Source organism: Carcharodon carcharias, chromosome 16 (genome assembly GCF_017639515.1).
Source record: "Carcharodon carcharias isolate sCarCar2 chromosome 16, sCarCar2.pri, whole genome shotgun sequence".
Lineage (NCBI taxonomy): Eukaryota > Metazoa > Chordata > Chondrichthyes > Lamniformes > Lamnidae > Carcharodon > Carcharodon carcharias.
Genome location: NC_054482.1, coordinates 74696651 through 74715676, shown reverse-complemented (window position 1 = coordinate 74715676; position 19026 = coordinate 74696651). Strand labels below are relative to the sequence as shown.

At 40.6% G+C, this 19026-nt stretch overlaps 1 protein-coding gene across 2 annotated transcripts; it reads left to right on the top strand.

Annotated features, from left to right (window-relative positions):
• Positions 1-1943: 1943 nt before the first annotated feature.
• txndc12 (thioredoxin domain containing 12 (endoplasmic reticulum)) lies at positions 1944-18648 on the top strand. 2 transcript variants are annotated; one of them, XM_041208700.1, is made up of 8 exons: positions 2029-2077; positions 2560-2620; positions 4524-4643; positions 11118-11170; positions 11340-11413; positions 12190-12259; positions 14730-14813; positions 16477-18648. In XM_041208700.1, exons 3-8 carry the CDS (start codon positions 4588-4590, stop codon positions 16554-16556), a joined length of 417 nt encoding a protein of 138 aa, XP_041064634.1. In that variant the 5' UTR covers positions 2029-2077; positions 2560-2620; positions 4524-4587; the 3' UTR covers positions 16557-18648. The 2 variants fall into 2 exon arrangements, with proteins under 2 accessions (XP_041064633.1, XP_041064634.1); XM_041208699.1 differs by lacking the exon at positions 4524-4643 and having other exon boundaries at positions 1944-2077.
• The last annotated feature ends 378 nt before the right edge of the window (positions 18649-19026 follow it).

The window sequence follows — 19026 nt, the reverse complement described above, 5'->3', positions numbered from 1 at the left end:
TTAGATAATATCACTAACTTTAACACCTATGTGTTCTTTTGTTCTGTTGTCTGTGACATCTTTTGCTGATCTGTTTCTATCACTGCTTGTTTGTCCCTACAACCACACCATCCCCTCCACCTCCCCCCCCCCCAAACACACACACACACACACCTTAAACCAGCTTATATTTCACCCCTTTCTTGGATTCACTCAAGTTCTGTCGAAGGGTCATGAGGACTCGAAACATCAACTCTTTTCTTCTCCGCCGATGCTGCCAGACTTGTTGAGTTTTTCCAGGTAATTCTGTTTTTGTTTTGGATTTCCAGCATCCGCAGTTTTTTTGTTTTTACCTCTATCATAGTGTTTGATATCACTTATCTAAGGTAAGAATGATATTTATGTATTAGCTTTTGCAAGTCAATGGGTAGTTGTACCATAGATAGAGCAGTATTGTCATTTGCTTTATTTCTCCTACTATGGTGGCAGCCTTCCATTTTGTGAAACAATAGCTTGCACCATGGTGGTAAACTCTGTTAAGCATCACCTGGTGTGGCTCCAGAGCCCCACTCTTGCATGTTAGTCTCTGCTGTATTTGTTGCAGAAGACGACAGTGGGCTGAGATGGTGCACAATTCACTGGCCTCTGATTTCCCTGGGCCCTCTTCTCAGCCAGCTGAGCTTTTTGTTACTGCTTGCCACTTCCAACGCCCATCCAAACAGTAAGCTTCCAGAGGTCACAGCTGTCAGCAATCATCTCCCAGTTGTGTCAATATCTGCCATCTTCATATCTGACTTGCAAGTGTCCTTACAGCAGAGATATGGACACCCAGGAGGTCGTGACCCAGTGGCCAGTTCACTGTACGGAAGATCTTTGGGTATACAGCCATCATCCATTTGATGAACGTGGCCAAGCCAGCGCAAATATCATAAGAACTTGCCTGAAGTTAACTATCTCCTCCACGTAGGCATTTCGTGTCAGAACCTTAGCTGAGGTTCGAGGAGGATACTGAGATTGTCAACCATCTGGTTCAATCTGACAGAACGACGGGGAGGGTAATACAACTGAATAGGATTTGTGACAGGTACCAAAACTGATGGCTTCTGTCTCCCCAATGTTTTAACTGGAGCAAGTTGCAGCACATGCAAGACTGGATAGTAGATAACCAGTGTGAGAGTTGGTGGAGGGGTCAAGAAAGAACTTGGTGTCATCACCTTACATGTGGAAACTGACACCTTATCTGTGGATGATGTATATGAGAACTAGGAGGGGCCAAAATTCTTGGAGGACTCTGGAGATAATGTGGGAAAGAAACCATTGCTGTTGTAACTCATGTTGAAGTTTTAGCTTGTTTTTTTGTTAATTCATGGGATGTGGGCATCGCTGGCTAGACCAAATTTATTCCCTTCATTCAGAGGGCATTTTTTAAGACTCAATCACATTGCTGTGGGTCTGGGAGTCACATGTAGGCCAGACCAGATAAGCACAGCAAATTTCCTTACCTAAAGGGAACTAGTGAACCAGATGGGTTTTTACAACAATTGGTAATGGTTTCATTGTTTCCAAATGTCACCATCTGCTGTTGGATTCAAATCCAGGGCATTACCCTGGGTCTCTGGAATACTAGTCACTATGCCACCGCCTCTTTTTTTGGGGGGTGGGGGGGGGGCTGTTTGCCCTTTTCCAAGTTTAGTAGATTGGGAGCTAACATATGACCTCCTCAGGGCTCAAGCAAAAATCGCAACCATAAAGCCCCTATTTCTTTTACTAAAATTTATCATTAGTTAAGACTGAGTCGGGTACAACTTGCGTCATTTTTTTCTTAAGATGCTACACAAAAACAGATGAGCCTTCTGAATTAGGGCGAATAATCGGGAAATCTGTTGTGTCTACATCTGGGATCTGGGAGATTTTTGAAATTCCAGTCCAGAAAGTGTTAGATTGCGTTCTGATACGTCACTTCCGCTCTGTCCCTGGCTTCATTGAGTTACCGGCGGGTTCGAGCTGAACATGAAGCTGCAAATATTTCTGCATCTCACTGTCTTTTGCATTCTTCTGATCTACTCTCAAACATCTGGGAGTGAAAGTCTTGGAAGAGGTGGGTTAGTTTTTATTTTTTTTTAAATTGCTGGCTTTGTTCTCTTTTAATCAAAAACTGCAAACTCAAATACCAATTATGTGGCTACGGTGGATCCGTTTCCTCCATCACTCTTTCCTTATATTCGATAAGTCATTCAGGTGACTAATGCCGCTGCAAATACAGTTTTCTTTTATTCTGGACCCAGTCATTGGCCAGGAATGGAAGGGAGAAGAGCGTAGGTCCCGTGTCCATTAAAGGCAAATAGTTTATTTAATCTCCATTTTGTTTTCCAATACCCCAGACCCTCAAGAACTACCTATGACAAACACACTCTTTATACGGACCAGCAATGTATATACTAATAAGTATCAATCAAGTTAAAACGATCCAGTTACGTTGAGCTGGGAAGATTAGAGTTACATATGTGGGTTTGGGTGCTAAAGTTTGCCTCCAAGAACTTGTCAGAGATGGAAATTCACAGCAATGATAACGTTTTTCAGGATTTGGCGATCACATTCACTGGAGAACACTGGATGATGGGAAAAAGGAAGCTGAAGCCAGGTATGCAAAACTAATTGGAAGCATCCTGTATCTTGGCACTGAAACTTTGTGATTTAAACTTTGTATAATTACTTGGTAATTGACTTTTTTCCTTCTTAGAACATTCTAGTTAGAGCAAAATTTGACTATGTGTTAACACGATTTATAAAAATGCGATTCCTAAATTACACCTGATTTTTTCATTCCTTCAGCATTTACTCTTTATCTTTACCTTTGATTCATCGCCAAATCTATGGAACATGTAGGTGTGTGATTTTGATAATGTAGTCTAACTCTAGGAAGATTTACAACCAGTAGAAATTGTTATTTTGCAATACTTAACAAGTATAACAGTTGCACACAACACCTCACTTCCTGAATGTATTTTTGTCTGAAATATGCAGATTTAAAGACCTTTTTTCCAGCTACTTTGCCACAAGGTGTCAGTATTTACCTTTCCAAATTCTTCATTCCATACAGCAATAGTTGCATTCACCAGGTTTACTGTAAAAACAATGAAACTGTTGATATTCACTATTGTTTATGCACAAATCAGACAGTAACCTCGGGAAAGTGCAGATATGGTATTAAAGGTGATAATCCAGACGTAGCTGTCGAAGATGCACTGCTGCCCATTCAAATGTATTGAGCAGCATGAAGTTTGTGTATTTGAGTTGTAGCTTTGGACCCAGAAAGTTAGTCCTTGTCCGTTTAAGTCTAAGTACTATAATTAACAGATTACCTTTTAATTATTGCCAAACAACCACTTTGACACTGAAAATTAACATTTACAAATTTGGATTCTCATTTCTTCAGCTTTTAGTTGTTGGAGGTTTAGTTTCATAAACTTTTTCTGTGTGTCTATCTCTATCCGTTCTTTCTTTTTCATTGTTCATTTTGCTTCCTGTTCTTGATTTGATATTGAATTCACTGTTTTAATTTACACTTCCTGGTTCAGATGCTGCACTGTTCATTAACAGGATATTTGACTTTTAAAAGATGGAGGCAAAAATAGAAAAGGAGGAAAGATTGCCGTGACAAAATGATAGGATAAAGACAATATAAAGAAAGGATCTTTGTTTGGAAAATCAAGATTTAAAATCAGTTTGATTTGAGCTAATAGAAAATAAGGTGCATAAACCCTATATACAAACCCTAATAGTAAATGTAGGGTCGGACAGAGTAAAAGCTTCTACAGGTATGAAACATGGGAGATTAATGAGAGTAAACATGAGTTCCATAGAGGCAGAGTAGGAGAATATAATGGGAAATAATAAAATGGCAGGGAAAAAATACTTTTGCAACCGTCTTCAGGGTAGAAGGCATTATAACATCTTGAAAATGATGGGGAATCAAGGGTCTAGAGAAATGAGGAACTTAAAGATACTTGTATTAATAAAGAAATAGTACTGGAGAAATTAATGAGACTAAAAGCCAACAAATACCCTGGATGTGATGGTCTACACCCTGGGTTTTAAGAATTGTGGATGCATTGGTTTTGATCTTCCAGAATGCCTTAGATTCTAGAATGATCCCTATGGGCTAGAAGGTAACAAATGTAAACCTACTGTTCTAGAAAGGAGGGAGAGAACACGGAACTATAGGTCAGTTAGTCATATATCATCAATAGGGAAATTGCTAGAATCTATTACGAGGGTCATGATAATAGGGCACTTAAATAATCATATAATTGGGCAGAGTCAACATAAAAGGGAAATAATGTTTGACAAATCTTAGTTTTTTTTTGAATCAGTGAATGCAGTACATATCTGTTTTCAAAAGGTATTTGATAAGGAGCCACACTAAAGGTTAATACAAAAATAAGGGTTTGTGTGATTGGATTAATATATTAGCTCAGATTGAGAATTGGTTTGTGAACAGAAAGCAGGGAATAGGAATAAACAGCTCATTTTTGTGTTGATAGGCTGTAACAAGTGGGGTGCCACAAGGACCTGTTCTAGGCCTTCAGATAACTGCAATCGATTTGAATGATTCTGAAGAGGGGACCGAGTGTAATGTACCCAAGTTTGCTGACAATACAAAGGTAGATGGGAAAGTAATCTGTGAGGAGGGCACAAAGAAGCTGGAAAGGGATTTGGGCAGGTTGTGATTGGGCAAGAATGTGTCAGATGGAATATAACTTTTTAATTTTTAAAAATTCATTCACGGAATGTGGGATTCGTTGGTTGGGCCAGCATTTATTGCCCATCCCAAATTGCCCTTGAGAAGGTGGTGGTGAGCTGCCGCCTTGAATTGTCCATGTGATGTAAGTACACCCACAGTACTATTGGGAAGGGAGTTCCAGGATTTTGACCCAGCGACAAGTGAAGGAATGGCAATATATTTCCAAGTCAGGATGTGAGTGTCTTAAGAGGGTAACTTCCAGGTGGTGGTGTTCCCATCTATCTGCTGCCCTTGTCCTTCTAGATGGTCGAAGGATTCCTTTTCTCTGACCTGCTCCTGAAGCCACAGTATTTATATGGCTAGTCTAGTTCAGTTTCTGATCAATGGTAAGCCCCCAGGATGTTGATAGTGGGGGATTCAGTGATGGTAATGCCATTGAACGTCAAGGGGCAATGGTTAGATTGTCTCTTGTTGGAGATGGTCATTGCCCGGCACTTGTGTGGCGTGAATGTTACTTACCATTTGCCAACCCAAGCCTGGATAGTGTCCACGTCTTGCTGCATTTGGACATGAACCGCTTCATTATCTGAAGAGTTGCGAATGGTGCTGAACATTGTGCAATCATCAGCGAACATCCCCACTTCTGACCTTGTGATGGAAGGAAGGTCATTGATGAAGTAGCTGAAGATGGTTGGGCCTAGGACACGACCCTAAGGAACTCCTGCAGTGATCTCCTGGAGCAGAGATGACTGACCTCCAACAGCCACAACTATCTTCCTTTGTGCTAGGTGTGCTTTCAACCAGTGGAGAGTTTTCCCCCTGATTTCCATTGACTCCAGTTTTGCTAGGGCTCCTTGATGCCACACTTTGTCAAATGTGACCTTGATGTCAAGGGCAGCCACACTTACCTCACCTCGGGAGTGCAACCCCTTTGTCCATGTTTGACCCAAGGCTGTAATGAGGCCAGGTGCTGAATGGCCCTGGCAGAACCCAAACTGGGTGTCAGTGAGCAGGTTATTTCTAAGTAAGTGCCGCTTGATAGCGCTGTTGATGACCCTTCCATTACTTTACTGATGAAGAGTGTAGACTGATGGGGTGGTAAATGGCATGGTAGGATTTGTCCTGCTTTTTGTGTGCAGGACATAGCTGGGCAACTTTCCACGTAGCCGGGCAGATGCCAGTGTTGTAGCTGTACTGGAACAGCTTGGCTTGGGGTGCGGCAAGTTCTGGGACACAAGTCTTCAGTACTACTGCCGGAATATTGTCAGGGCCCATAGCCTTGGTACTATCCAGTGCCTTCAGCTGTTTCTTGATATCACGCGGAGTGAATTGGATTAGCTGAAGACTGGCATCTGTGATGCTAGGGACCTGTGGAAGAGGCTGAGATGGATCATCCACTCAGCACTTCTGGCTGAAGATTGTAGCAAAAGCTTCAGCCTTATGTTTTGCACTGATGTGCTGGGCTCCCCCATCAATGAGCATGGGGATAATTTGTGGAGCCGCCTCCTCCAGTGAGTTATTTTAATTGCCCATCACCATTCAGGACTGGACGTGGCAGGACTGCAGAGCTTAGACCTGATCCGTTGGTTGTGGATCACTTAGCTCTGTCTATCAGTTGCTTATGCTGTTTCGCACACAAGTAGTCCTGTGTTATAGCTTCACCAGGTTGACACCTCATTTTTAGGTATTTCTGGTGCTGTTCCTGGCATGTCCTCCTGCACTCTTCATTGAACCAGGGGTGATCTCCTGGCTTGATGGTAATGGTAGAATGGGGGATATGCTCTGAGGTTACAGATTGTGTTTGAGTACAATTCTGCTTCTGCTGATGGCCCACGGCGCCTCTTGCATGCCCAGTATTGAGTTGCTGGATCTGTTTGAAATCTATCCCATTTGACACCATGATAGTGCCTCACAACACAATGGATGATATCCATAATGTGAAGCTGGGACTACATTTCCACAAGGACCATGCAGTGGTCACTCTTAATGATACTGTCATTGACAGACGCATCTGCGGCAGACAGGTTGGTGAGGATGAGGTCAAGTATGTTTTTTACTCTTGTTGATTCTCTCACCACCTTCCATAGACCCTGTCTAGCAGCTATGTCCTTTAGGACTTGGCCAGCTCAGTCAGTAGTGATGCTACTGAGCCACTCTTGGTGATGGACATTGAAGTTCCCCACCCAGAGTACATTCTGTGCCCTTGCTATCCTCAGGGAGTCCTCCAAATCATGTTCAACATGGAGGAGCACTGATTCATCAGCTGAGGGAGGGTGGTATGTGGTAATCAGCAGGAGGAATCCTTGCCCATGCTTGACTTGATGCCATGAGACCTCATGGGGTCCAGAGTTGATGTTGAGGACATCCAGGGCAACTCCCTCCCACCTGTATACCACTGTGCCACCACCTTTGCAGGGTCTTTTCTTCCAGTGGGACAGGACATATCTAGGGATGGTGATAGTGGTGCCTGGGACATTACTTGTAAGGTATGATTCCATGAGGTTGGCTATCAAGCTGTTACTTGACTAGTCTTGTGAGACAGCTGTCCCAATTTTGGCACTATCCCCCATTTGTTAGTGAGGAGGGCTTTGAAAGGTCAACAGAGCAGAGTTTGCTGTTGTCGTTTCCGGTGCCTAGGTCGATGCCAGGTGGTCCATCCAGCTTCATTTCTTTTGAGACTTTGTAGCGGTTTGATTCAACTGAATGGCTTGCTAGGCATTTAAGAGTCAAACACATTGCTGTGGGTCTGGAGTCACGTGTAGGCCAGACCAGGTAAGGGTGGCAGATTTCCTTCCCTGAAGGACATTAGTGACTCAGATGGGTTTTTACAACAATTGGCAATAGTTTCATGGTCATCATTAGACTTTTAATTCCAGATTTTTATTGAATTCAAATTCCACCAACTGCCGTGGTGGGATTTGAACCCTGGCCCCCAGAGATTCACTCTGGGCCTCTTGATTACTAGTCCAGTGACAATGTGGTAGAATTTGAAGTTAGCCACTTTGGAAGGAAAAGTATATAGGCAAAAAAAATTTTAAAAGGTGAGAGAATGGAAAATGTTGGTGTTCGGATTGATTGAAGTGTCCTTGTATATGAATCACGGACAGTAAACATGCAGGTTACAACAACCAATTAGGAAAGCAAATGATATGTTAGCCTTTACTCTTACTCTTATACTCCAACCCTTTTGTAATAAAGTCCTTGGTGAGACCACATCTGGGGTACTGTGTACAGTTTTGGTCTCCTTACCTTAGGAAGAATATACTTGTAATAAAGGATCCCTGAACTGATTACTGGGTTGAGGGGATTGTTCAAGAGATGGAGTAAACTAAGCCTATTCTGCCTAGATTTTAAAAGAATGAGAGGTGATATCATTGAAAGGTGTAAAAGTCTTAAGGGTCCGGCAAGATAGATGCTGGAGATGATGTTCTTGACTGGGGAGTCTAGAACATGGGATCAGAGTATCAGAATAAGGGGTCAGTCACTTCGGACTGCAATGAGTAATTTGGGAACCCTTTGGAATTTGTGGGGAGCAGTGGATGCTCAGTCATGGAATATGATCAAGTCAAAGATTGACATTTTTGGATACTAAGGGAATCAAGGGAAATGGGGCTAATTTGGGAAGATGTAGCTTAGTGATCTTCCTGAATGGTGGAGCTGAATGGCCTATTCTGTCTGTTTTTGTTCGAGATATTAACACCTCTTCAATCTGATATAGGACATAGTTTCTTACCACATTTTTGATAATGAGCCATGTCAGGAATTATTAGGGCAGATGACCAAAAACTTGGGCAAAGAAGGTGGGTTTTAAGGAGGCTGTAAAGAAGGAAAGAGAAATAGAGGGACAGAGAGAAAATCCCAGAGTTTTGGCTCTGTGCAGCTGAAGGCATGCTCTCAAAAGACAGAGTAATGAAAATCAGGGATGCTCAAGAGCCCAGAATTGGAGTGCAGAGATCTCAAAGACTTATAGGGCTGGAAGGGATTGGACAGAGGGACTTGAAAACAAGGCTAAGGATTTTAAAATGAAGGCCTTGGTGGATCGGAAATCAGTGCAGGGCATGATGGAACAAATGCCATCCTGCTATTTTGTAAGCCTCAATGAAGAAATGTATCATGAGTTGATTCTAATGATTGTCAGAAGGACCTAGAGAAACTGAATGAAATTAGTTCAGCAAATGTATTTTTAAATGTCAATGAACAAGGGGTGAAAATGCCAGGTTGAGTTTGAGAGTGTAACATGGTCACAGAGCTGTTGTGTAAAACTTTGCACTAATGTACTGTCAGATAATGCAGAAACTTGATGCACAGCTAGCATCTGGAGGTTTGCCATAAATGTGACCAACTGTCACGTTTATGACATAGAGGAATTATATTATTGGATTATAATTGGAACATTTAGTGGGGAATTATGGGTGTGATATGTTTTGTTTGTCTTTTTTCACCGGTTTTCTCCTCTCTCTCCTTTTCTCTCTTTACGTGAGACTATTGATTCTTTGCCAGGTTACAGTTCTTGCCATGTGTTTTTTTCCCTCTTTATTCTTTTCTGGAATGTGGGTGTTGCTGGCAAGGCCAACATTTGTTCATTCTTAATTGTCCTTGAAGTGAGTGACTTGCTAGGGCATCTCTGAGTTAGCCACATTGCTGTGGTTCTGGAGTCACATGGAGGCCAGATGGGTTAAGGATGGCAGATTTCCTTTCCTAAACGGCATTTGTGAACCAGATGGGTTTTTACAATAATTGATGATGGTTTTCGTGGTCACTATTACTAAGACTAGCTTTATACTCCAGGATTTTTAATAATTGAATTGAAATTCCACAAGCTGTTGTGGTGTAACTTGAACCCATGTTCCCAGAGCATTAACCTTGACCTCTGTGTTACTAGTTCAGTGACATTACTACTACACTACTGTTTCCCCATGAGCTGTATATCTACCTATCCGAAATAGTTATTTTCATATTTAAGCTAAGATTGTGAAATCCAGTAGACTATATTTGTCTGTATAAAGACAACTGAGCCCAAACCTATTTTTTGCAAAACATTGACATAGTTGCACAGTAAGAAGCAGGACCCCTGGGGGATTTTCTCCTCCCTAGCTCGGGACCATCAGTGCCAGTAGTCATGTCAAATGTCAATGTATCAATAATTACATTGTCAAGGTCCAATAACAATCATCTTGTTGACTGGTAATTGCATTGTATAGCAATTACATTGTTAAGACAGTTAACACCTCTTTGTCCTTTTGTCTGTAACATCTTTTGGTTATCTCCACCTATCACTGGCCCTCTATCCAGCTGTTCTTGTCGTGTGTCGTCCCCCCCCAACAAAACCAGTTTATATTTCACGCCTTTTCTATTTTTCCTTAGTTCTGTTGAAGAGTCATGTGGACTCGAAACGTTAACTGTGCTCCTCTCCACAGATGCTGCCAGACCTGCTGAGTTTTTCCAGGTATTTTTGTTTTTGTTTTGTTAAGACAGCTGCTTGTTAAAACAGGTCATGGGCATTGGATCATCTGTAAATGGGTACAATTGTAAAACTCTAGTGTGGAAGGGACTGGGACAAGCTGCTACACTGCAGAGTTGTCTTGAGAATAATCCACCTTGAAGGAAAAGACTAGCTTGGACTCATCCACAACAAGCACGTGTTATGAGTAACATACCAGAGAGGAGAATTCAACGTATTTGTGGCTGAGAGAAACTAACTGAACAGGCTGGGGTTTAAATCCATAAATCCATGGTCTAGCTGGTTTAGCTGCTGAGTTGTCAAAGGAACATTTGAATCTGTGTTTTAACACTTTTTTTGGCACAAAACGCTGCAGTTTTGTTGTAATGCATTGCCCTACACAACTCTAAATAAGCCTTTATGATTTTAGCCATGAGGTCCCTCAATGAATTCTGCCAGTAAAGGCATTGTGTAATTGAATCATACCAACAAAAAGATCTTGGGTTTGATTTCTGATCTGTGTTGAGTTGTAGATTTTTAGCTGAGTTTAAATTGAACTTGGTGCTCCTGGATTGAAAGAGAAGAATTAACCAGGGTTCCTAATATTGATCTCTTATTCAGTGACCCTTGAAAAAAGATTTATGGCAGTATCTAAATCTGGCTGGATGTTGAGTACAAACAGGATAGCTAGCTTGCCAGCTTTCACTGACCAGATTGTCCTTCAGGATAGGAAAAAGCAACGGGAGGGAGAGCAGTTGAAAAGTAAATGCTGTGATGTTTCTGCAAATTATGTGACATTTGTTTACTCATAAGTACTGGCGTAGATTTTAGCTTGCAGTGTTTTAAATCTTTTTCAATTTAATATTCAACTGAAAATTTAGTTACTATTCAAGGTGAATAATTGTGGAATGTTTACTCATACAAGACATTCAAGATTTCTTGTTTAATTTTTAGTGGCCTACCACTGATGTTGATTATACACAAAAGCTGGTGTGGTGCATGTAAAGGTAGGTTCAATTTTTTTTTAGAATCTACTAAGATTTTAAAGTGTTTTTCTTTCACAAATGTTAATTTATTTGGCTTAATTACTTTGAGTGCTGTTAAGTTCCTTGCAGTTACAGAGAGGTGGAATTGGATCACTTGTAAAGTTTTTAAAAGTTGTTTGTTCTCTATTAGCACTGAAACCAAAGTTTGCTGATTCTAAGGAGATCTCAGAACTGGCCCATAACTTTGTCATGGTGAATATGGAGGTAAGAATATCTGTGATTTAGCCTAATGAAAATGATGAACTGATAAATGCTATCTGACCTTCAAGTCTGTCCCATAATGTCATGATACCTGAAGTATCTGGATTAGACACCCACTAATCACCAGCAACCATGTAACCACCTGGAAGAGATTTTTAAAAAAATTTAAAAAGCTACGTCTGGGGAAAAAAGATCAGAAAAATTCTTCTCTGACCTGCTTAGGCAATCAAAACTCATCCACGAGATGATGTTTATGCTACTTTGTATTTACCTACCTTTTTTATAAGGTGAGTGTTCTCACCATTTTCCTCCAGCCAGGAACTGATCAGCCTTTTTTGTTTTGAAGGTGTGCAAACAGTAGGCACTCTCTGCATTTGCCGACAACTTGTTCCATGGGTCTGCTATCTGCAGGGAAAAGAACCGCGCCCTTGCATAACTTCTACATATCGCCCAGTATCCTCCCCAATCTATCAATGGGTCTAGGCCTTTTACAATTATACCTTTATCAAATTACCCCAAGTTCTCAGCATCTCCAAAGTCCACAGACCCAGCTTTTTAAGTCTATCTGAGTTGCTACGATAATTTGAGAAATAACTCATTCTTGTGGTCCTCCTCTGAAAATTTTCCAGAACTTTGTGTTGGAAGCCATGTAAGGGGATCAAGACTGGACACAGTGTTCAAAATATGGTCTCACCACAATCTTGCATGAGGATAAAATTATGTGCGTTATTTAATATTGGATAGTGAAATGATGAGTATTTTCTCCTCTGCTTTCATAGGATGAGGAGGAGCCAAATGATTCAGCCTTTAGCCCAGATGGAGGATACATACCTAGGATCTTATTCTTGGGTAAGAACAAAGTATCTTTGACTTCTGCTTGGTACCCCCCTGCTGTAGCACAGTTGAAGTGAGGAAGCCTGTGGGATTGGGGGATACAAAGCCAGTGTACCCTCAATACAATCCTAATACTGAGCCTTTATTACACTGTGTTGAGTGATATATTAATTTTAAGCCTACAGTTACTATTTCGAAATGCAGATAAAAACTTATTGTCAATCAATTTTCTCGCCTCAATTATTCCACCACTGGATTTTGTGATGTTCCGGTGGACTTAATTGCTAATCTTTAAAGAAGATAACACTGCTCATAAGCACTTGGCTCTAAAGTTCATCCATTTCAGTGCATAGCATTTTGTTTTACTAATTTTTATATATGGTGTTTATTGAGTCGTAGAGTCATCACAGCACAGAAGGGGGCCATTTGGTCCATCGAATCCATGCCAGCTCTCTGTAAAGCAATCCAATCAGTCCCATTGCCCTTCTCTGTCCCTGAAGCTCCAAGTTTATTTCCCTTGAGTGCACATCCAAGTTCCTTTTGAAATCATTCATCATCTTCGCTTCCACCACCCTCATAGGCAGTGAGTTCCAGCTTCTTCCTGAAATCCTGTAAACTTCCATTTCCAAGCACCTGTGCAGGAAAAATTCATTTAATAACTTTAACCTGGTGATCTCATTTGCTTGTCTTCGACTTCCTGCACTATAACTAGTATTCTTTTTATTAATTATGGTGATATTAGCATCACTAGGAAAGTCAGCATTGATTGCCCATCCCAGGTTGACCTAGGCCCAACCATCTTCAGCCTGTTTCATCAATGACCTTCCCTCCATCACAAGGTCAGAAGTGGGGATGTTTGCTGATTGCGCAATGTTGAGCACCATTTGGCGGCGACTCAGGTACTGAAGCAGTTCATGTCCGTATGCAGCAAGAACTGGACAATATCCAGGCTTGGGCTGATGAGTAGCAAGTAACATTCACGCTGTACAAGTGCCAGGCAATGACCATCTCCAACAACAGAGAATCTAACCATCTCCCCTTGACATTTAATGCATTACCATCACTGAATCCCCCACTATCAACATCTTGGGGGTTACCATTGACCAGAAACTGAACTGGATTAGTCATATAAATACTGTGGATACTAGAGCAGATCAGAGGCTGGAAATTCTGCAGACAGCAACTCTCCTCCTGACTCCTTAAAGCCTGTCCACTTCTACAAGGCACAAGTCAGGAGTTTATACTCTCCATTTGCCTGGATGTGTGCAGCTGCAACAACACTCAAGAAGCTCGACACCATCTAGTGCAAAGCAGCCCACTTGATTGGCACCCCATGCATCACAATAAACATCCATTCCCTCCACCACTGACTCTGTGGCAGCAGTGTGTACCATCTACAAGATGCACTGCAGCAACTCTCCAAGGCTCCTTTGACAGTATCTCCCAAACCCGTGACCTCTACCACCCAGAAGGACAAAGACAGCAGATGCTTGGGAATACCATGACCTGCAAGTTCCTGTCCAAGTCACACACCACCCTGACTTGAAACTATATCGCCATTCCTTCACTGCTGCTGAGTCAAAATCCTGGAACTCCCTTCCTAACAGTACTATGGGTGTTCCTACACCACATGGACTGCAGTGGTTCAAGATGACAACACACCACCACTTTCTCAAGAGAAATTAGGGATGGGCAATAAATGCTGGCCTAGCCAGTAACACCCACATTTCATGAACGAGTATTAAAAAAAAAATTGAGGATGAGAGCTCATTTTAAACCATTGCTTCTCCATGTAGTGAAGGTAGTCCCAGAATGCTGCTGTGTAGAGCGTTTGACCCAACGACACTGATTTTTGGAAAACTATGGTTGATGACTCAGCTAGTTAATGTAAGTCAACTGATTTCTAAAATTAGGAGTCTCTAATGAATTTGACCATAACGTATCTAGTTTTATTTACATAATGTCAGATAGTAATTTGTTGCTACGCTTAGATTTTCTGTATGGCGTTGGTTTTCTGATTACCAACAATACTAGGTGACAATGTTAGAAATACAGGTCCCTTTAAGAGTAGACCAGGATAAGCTTCAGAGTGAATGGTGAGCAGGTGATGCTCATTGAAGCCTGTACTTAAGAGCTAAGTTTTTTCCCAATGGGGGGAGTCCCCTTCTGGACCCTTTCCTGTCCAGAAACAGGAAGTGTGGAAATTGGTATTTGTACTGAACTACAGTTTAACAATAAAGCAGGTATGATTCTCAGAATGTCTTCTGATCTAGTAAAGAATATCCACCTGTTAAACACTGGGGATGTAATGACAAAGAATCAAGTACGGGCAAATTGGACAGATTAATTAAATGTCCCTTTTTTTTAAAAAAGTAACTTTAAAATGATCAGATTCTAGTAAATATTCAGTGATTGGCCTATTGATCATTGGCTAATCCTGAATTTTTCTTCCATTTATTCTATTTTACGATTGGTTATATTGCAGATGCTGGAGGTAAGGTTCATCCAGAGATCGTTAATCAAAATGGAAATCCCAAATACAAATATTTCTACAGTTCTGCTGACCAAGGTGAATATGCAACCAATATTCAGTCATTTCTTCACAGAGCATTCTCCCTTTCTTTCTTCACCCACACCTTGATTCTTGGGATTGTTCAGTTCATTGATCACACATTCAAGGTTGGAGAGTGGACAAGGAGAATTGCAAACTTCTCCTGGCTTCCTGCTTTTGCTTGACATATTTTGAACGATAGGAGTGATTCTAAGAAAAGACTTGGCATGCTTTGTCCTACTGACTGTTGAGTTGCTCAACCCTGTGACCAAACTTTGAACTAATAGATACTTTTATTTATTGCTAAGTATGTTGCTGCTTACACTCCCTTCTTTTATTGGAATTGGGGAGTCTGAGGCCATTTTGAGCATTCTCTTTCCCTTAAATTCAAATAATGTAATGTTGGATCTGTTCATGTAAAAGTGTTACCCAGTACAACTGCAATCAACTGATATGGAGAAAAGCAATATGTTTAAAGTGAGGTTAGGTAGTCCTGATCCTAGTCAAAACAGATATACTCTGGTCATAATGCCATGGGCCATCTAGGACTTCTCGCATTCTTCAGTGCTGGCTGCGTCATTGGTTTGCAGGAGGTATAAATTCAGCCAACAAAAGCTTGATCTACATCTTAAAAAAAAATGCTCAATAGTATTTCCTCAGCAGTTGTGACAGGCCAAAGTTCAGCACTGCCATGTGTTACCTTCTGGTTGAGTTACAGAAAGGAGTTGCTGAATAGTGGCCAGGTACTTCCCCATAGGAAGGGAGAGAGAATGAGATTGCCAATCACATCAAACTATCCAGGCCTTGCAGTCAGTTGTACGGTGGTAACAGGAGAGGCTTGAGAGAGACCTGCACATGCCACTGATGGAATTGTTTACCACTGTTGGTTGCTCCAGATAATTTTGAATCCCTGGGTCAGCCAGCTTTCTTAAGTTAGTTTACATGTGATGAAATGTCAAAGGGTGCACTTGAAACAAAAAGAACATCCCCAATGGCTTAGTCGGCAACTGAGCCATATGGGGCGCTGTTAAGTCATAAGGACCCAAAAGGTCTCTGCTTTGATCCTGAGCTGTGGTGAGTTAATGATTTCAGCTGGGGTAGGAGGTGGAAATTTAAAGCCAGGAGAATAAAATTAGCCAGGGTTTCCAATTTTTAATCAGGACTCCATGGCACCCTCTGGAAAGTGTGTGCATCTATTAAGTGCATCACTAGGTTTAGCTGTGGTACTCTGCCCTGCCCAATCAAATAGCATGGTAACCCTCACCCTGGAAGTGCTCACTTGAAGAACGACCGCTTGGGCAGGTCTTGAAGAGGGAAAGAGCAAGAGGTTAGGGGGAAAAAAAGAATTTAAAATAAAATAATTCTTTATAAATAAACAAAAATCAAACCTTTCGCAAATAACTCCGTTAACATTTATATCTTTTGCCACCCTTGAAACTCAAATCTTCTGGAGCTTCAGAAAGTCTGTGTAACTGGATGAGAGGAAAATTTTCAGAAAATGTATATAACTGTATTTGGATTTGACCAGTGATATGAGTAAGATGTTTCAAAATTTTCATAGTTTAAAAATAAATGTCATTCATTTAAGGGCATTTTCAAACTAGACTGAATGAGGTTGGCAGTTTTTGTCTCTTTGGTCTTTCATTCACATTTTAACAATCTGTTTTCTGCTTGTATGCAGTGGTGTTCGCCATGAAGGAAGCCCAGGAAAAGCTGACCGGTGATATAACTACAGAGCGTCGAATTTCAGATGAATTTTGAGTTGACCAACCACTAGCATCTGTACATTATCTGACAACAAAAGAGAACTTTAGAGCCTTGCCTGATGCCATTTACTGATTTAATATTGTTATATTGTTTCACTTAAATTTTGTGGTTTTATTTACTGATTTTTTTTTTCTTTTTAGTTCTTGAATAAATCTAGAAGCATAAGATTGAGAACACACATCTTTGGAAGATCATGCCTGCACCATTGTGGGATAGCTAACTGATGTTAAATAAATTGTATTCTTATGACATTGCATTAATACCTGTATTCTGATTGCCCTGCTGGGCAACTATTTTTAACCACTCATTCACCTATTTATATTTTTCATTTGTCTGCAAAGTGTCACTCCAAGTGTCGTAGCAAGGATGTTTCGTAAATACACGTGGGTTGTAAAGTTAGGTGAATTCCTGAGTTGGACAATTTTTTTCAAATGTCAAACAAATGATTGGTGCTAAAAAATAATCAGTGCAGTACGAAAAAAACAATGTGCTTGTTAGAATATTTGTCAGATTGCATGATGTATTTGCCCATGGATACATGCTACCTTTTCTCCAGGCTAAAAACTATCTTGACAAAAGTTATCAATGTAGTTCATTGACCAACCTATTTGGGAATTTTACTTGAATAGCTTGGGAAAAGTCTGTAAATCATTCTGTCTCGTTTCCTAAGACTGACTTTGTTGAAACTCACCCTGTGAGAATTTGAGCCTGAATGTCAGTTGATACTTAGATGTTAACTCTGAATTCTACATCAGGAATCTTAATGGTTCTTGTAAAAATCACTTGCACATGTGATTTTTCAATTCAGGCAGCAGTTTTTGTATAGTCACAGACCTTAAAATTATGTCATGGTGTTACAAATTTAAAAACATTTTTGATGTACTTCTCTGAAATTCCTCCCTCTGCTCCTTTAGTACTGAAAGATTTGGGTGAACTGGGATGGGCGCCCTGGAATTTGGCAGCACAGAACCCCTTGGTCTAGCATCTCAGCATTCCTGTAGAAAAGGAAATCTGATGGTTGGTAAACATGGGAAAGGGAAAAAATTAGCATATTGGCTTATGTTAGATTCTTGATGCATGTCAGCAGTGAGGGGAGGGAAAGCATGAGCCTGATAACATTGCTGGGGATGTGGTCTCATTTCTGGCAGTGATAGTTTGTAACTTTCCAACCCTTCCTAACTAGTTCAATGCCTCTGCTAAAATAATAAAGAAGTTTCAGATCCTCGTAACTTGCATAATTGCAAGATCATGTTTTTAATATTTTCCTCGCTGATTTGATTCTTTTGACCTCCTAAATTTAAAATATTATATATAGTTCTGCTATCTGTTCCTTATAGAATTCTTCTGACAGAGGAGACTTCCCAGTATCAGCACTTCTGAATTCAAGGGGTTTGGAAAATTCAAAAAGTTCCACTGAAACAGGAACTCTGAACAGTTGGCAGTCTCTAAGAATGTAAGAAGCTGGGATGCAGGGCCACAGGCCTGGATTCAAACAATGAATATTTAAGATTATTTTCACACTACTTTTGCATTTTGCATTACTTTTATAGTTTGAAGTGCTGGAAGACTTTGTTTTGTTCTTAGAATTGTATTTTTTTAGCCAGAGTGAGCTTTATATTGTGTTCAATGAACTTGTTAATGGCTGTTATTTATAATGCAGAATGTTTCCAAATTTCTAATAGCATTTTGGATTCCGTTATGGTGTCTTATACGAGCAACCCCTGCACCCAATTTCTAAACAGCAGAACCATGCAGTACCTGTCTATCTGAAGAATTTAGAGATGATGTACTATGAGGAATTATAAAAATGAAGTTAAGAATCAAGGAGCCGGTGTAATTTTTGTACTTCCTTTGAAACTATTTAAATAGTGTCTTCTGTATTGTTCATGAAACAAATCAGAGATGGGCTTTTTAAGCCAAGCTTCCCCTTCCTATTGGCCTAATATGAAGGGATTTGTTGGCCTATAGTTTAGTAGTGTACTGCAATGCAGGAAGTTAATTGAAATTGGACTAAATGTTTTCTCTATTGTATTTTTGATACATCTTTTGGAATGGAAAAATATAAAACTAAAAGAAGTTTGGTAAATTGTGGTCTGATTGCTTATTATCCATGCAGACAATGGGCAGCCTTGGAGCAGCCAATTGCTTCTTTAGAGTGGTGATTTACATTTCCAGCCAGTGGCTCAGTGTTCTACGTGAAAAATGCCAGTGAAAGGCATCAGGTTTAATCTCTGTCCATATGGGAACTTCACCTTCCAAGCCTCTGGTTGTGAATCTAGCCCACTGTTGCCAGTGGTATACACCCACGTTCTGTAACGTGAGTGAAGTTTAAGATTAAATGCTTAATCGTGGAATTTGGAGAAAACAAAAAAAAACCTTTTCCTTGTTGCAAGATGGTTTTCTGTTTGCCTGCCCAAAATCACTTTGTTGGTGTTAGTTGTGGAAAAGTTAGTGACCTATAATG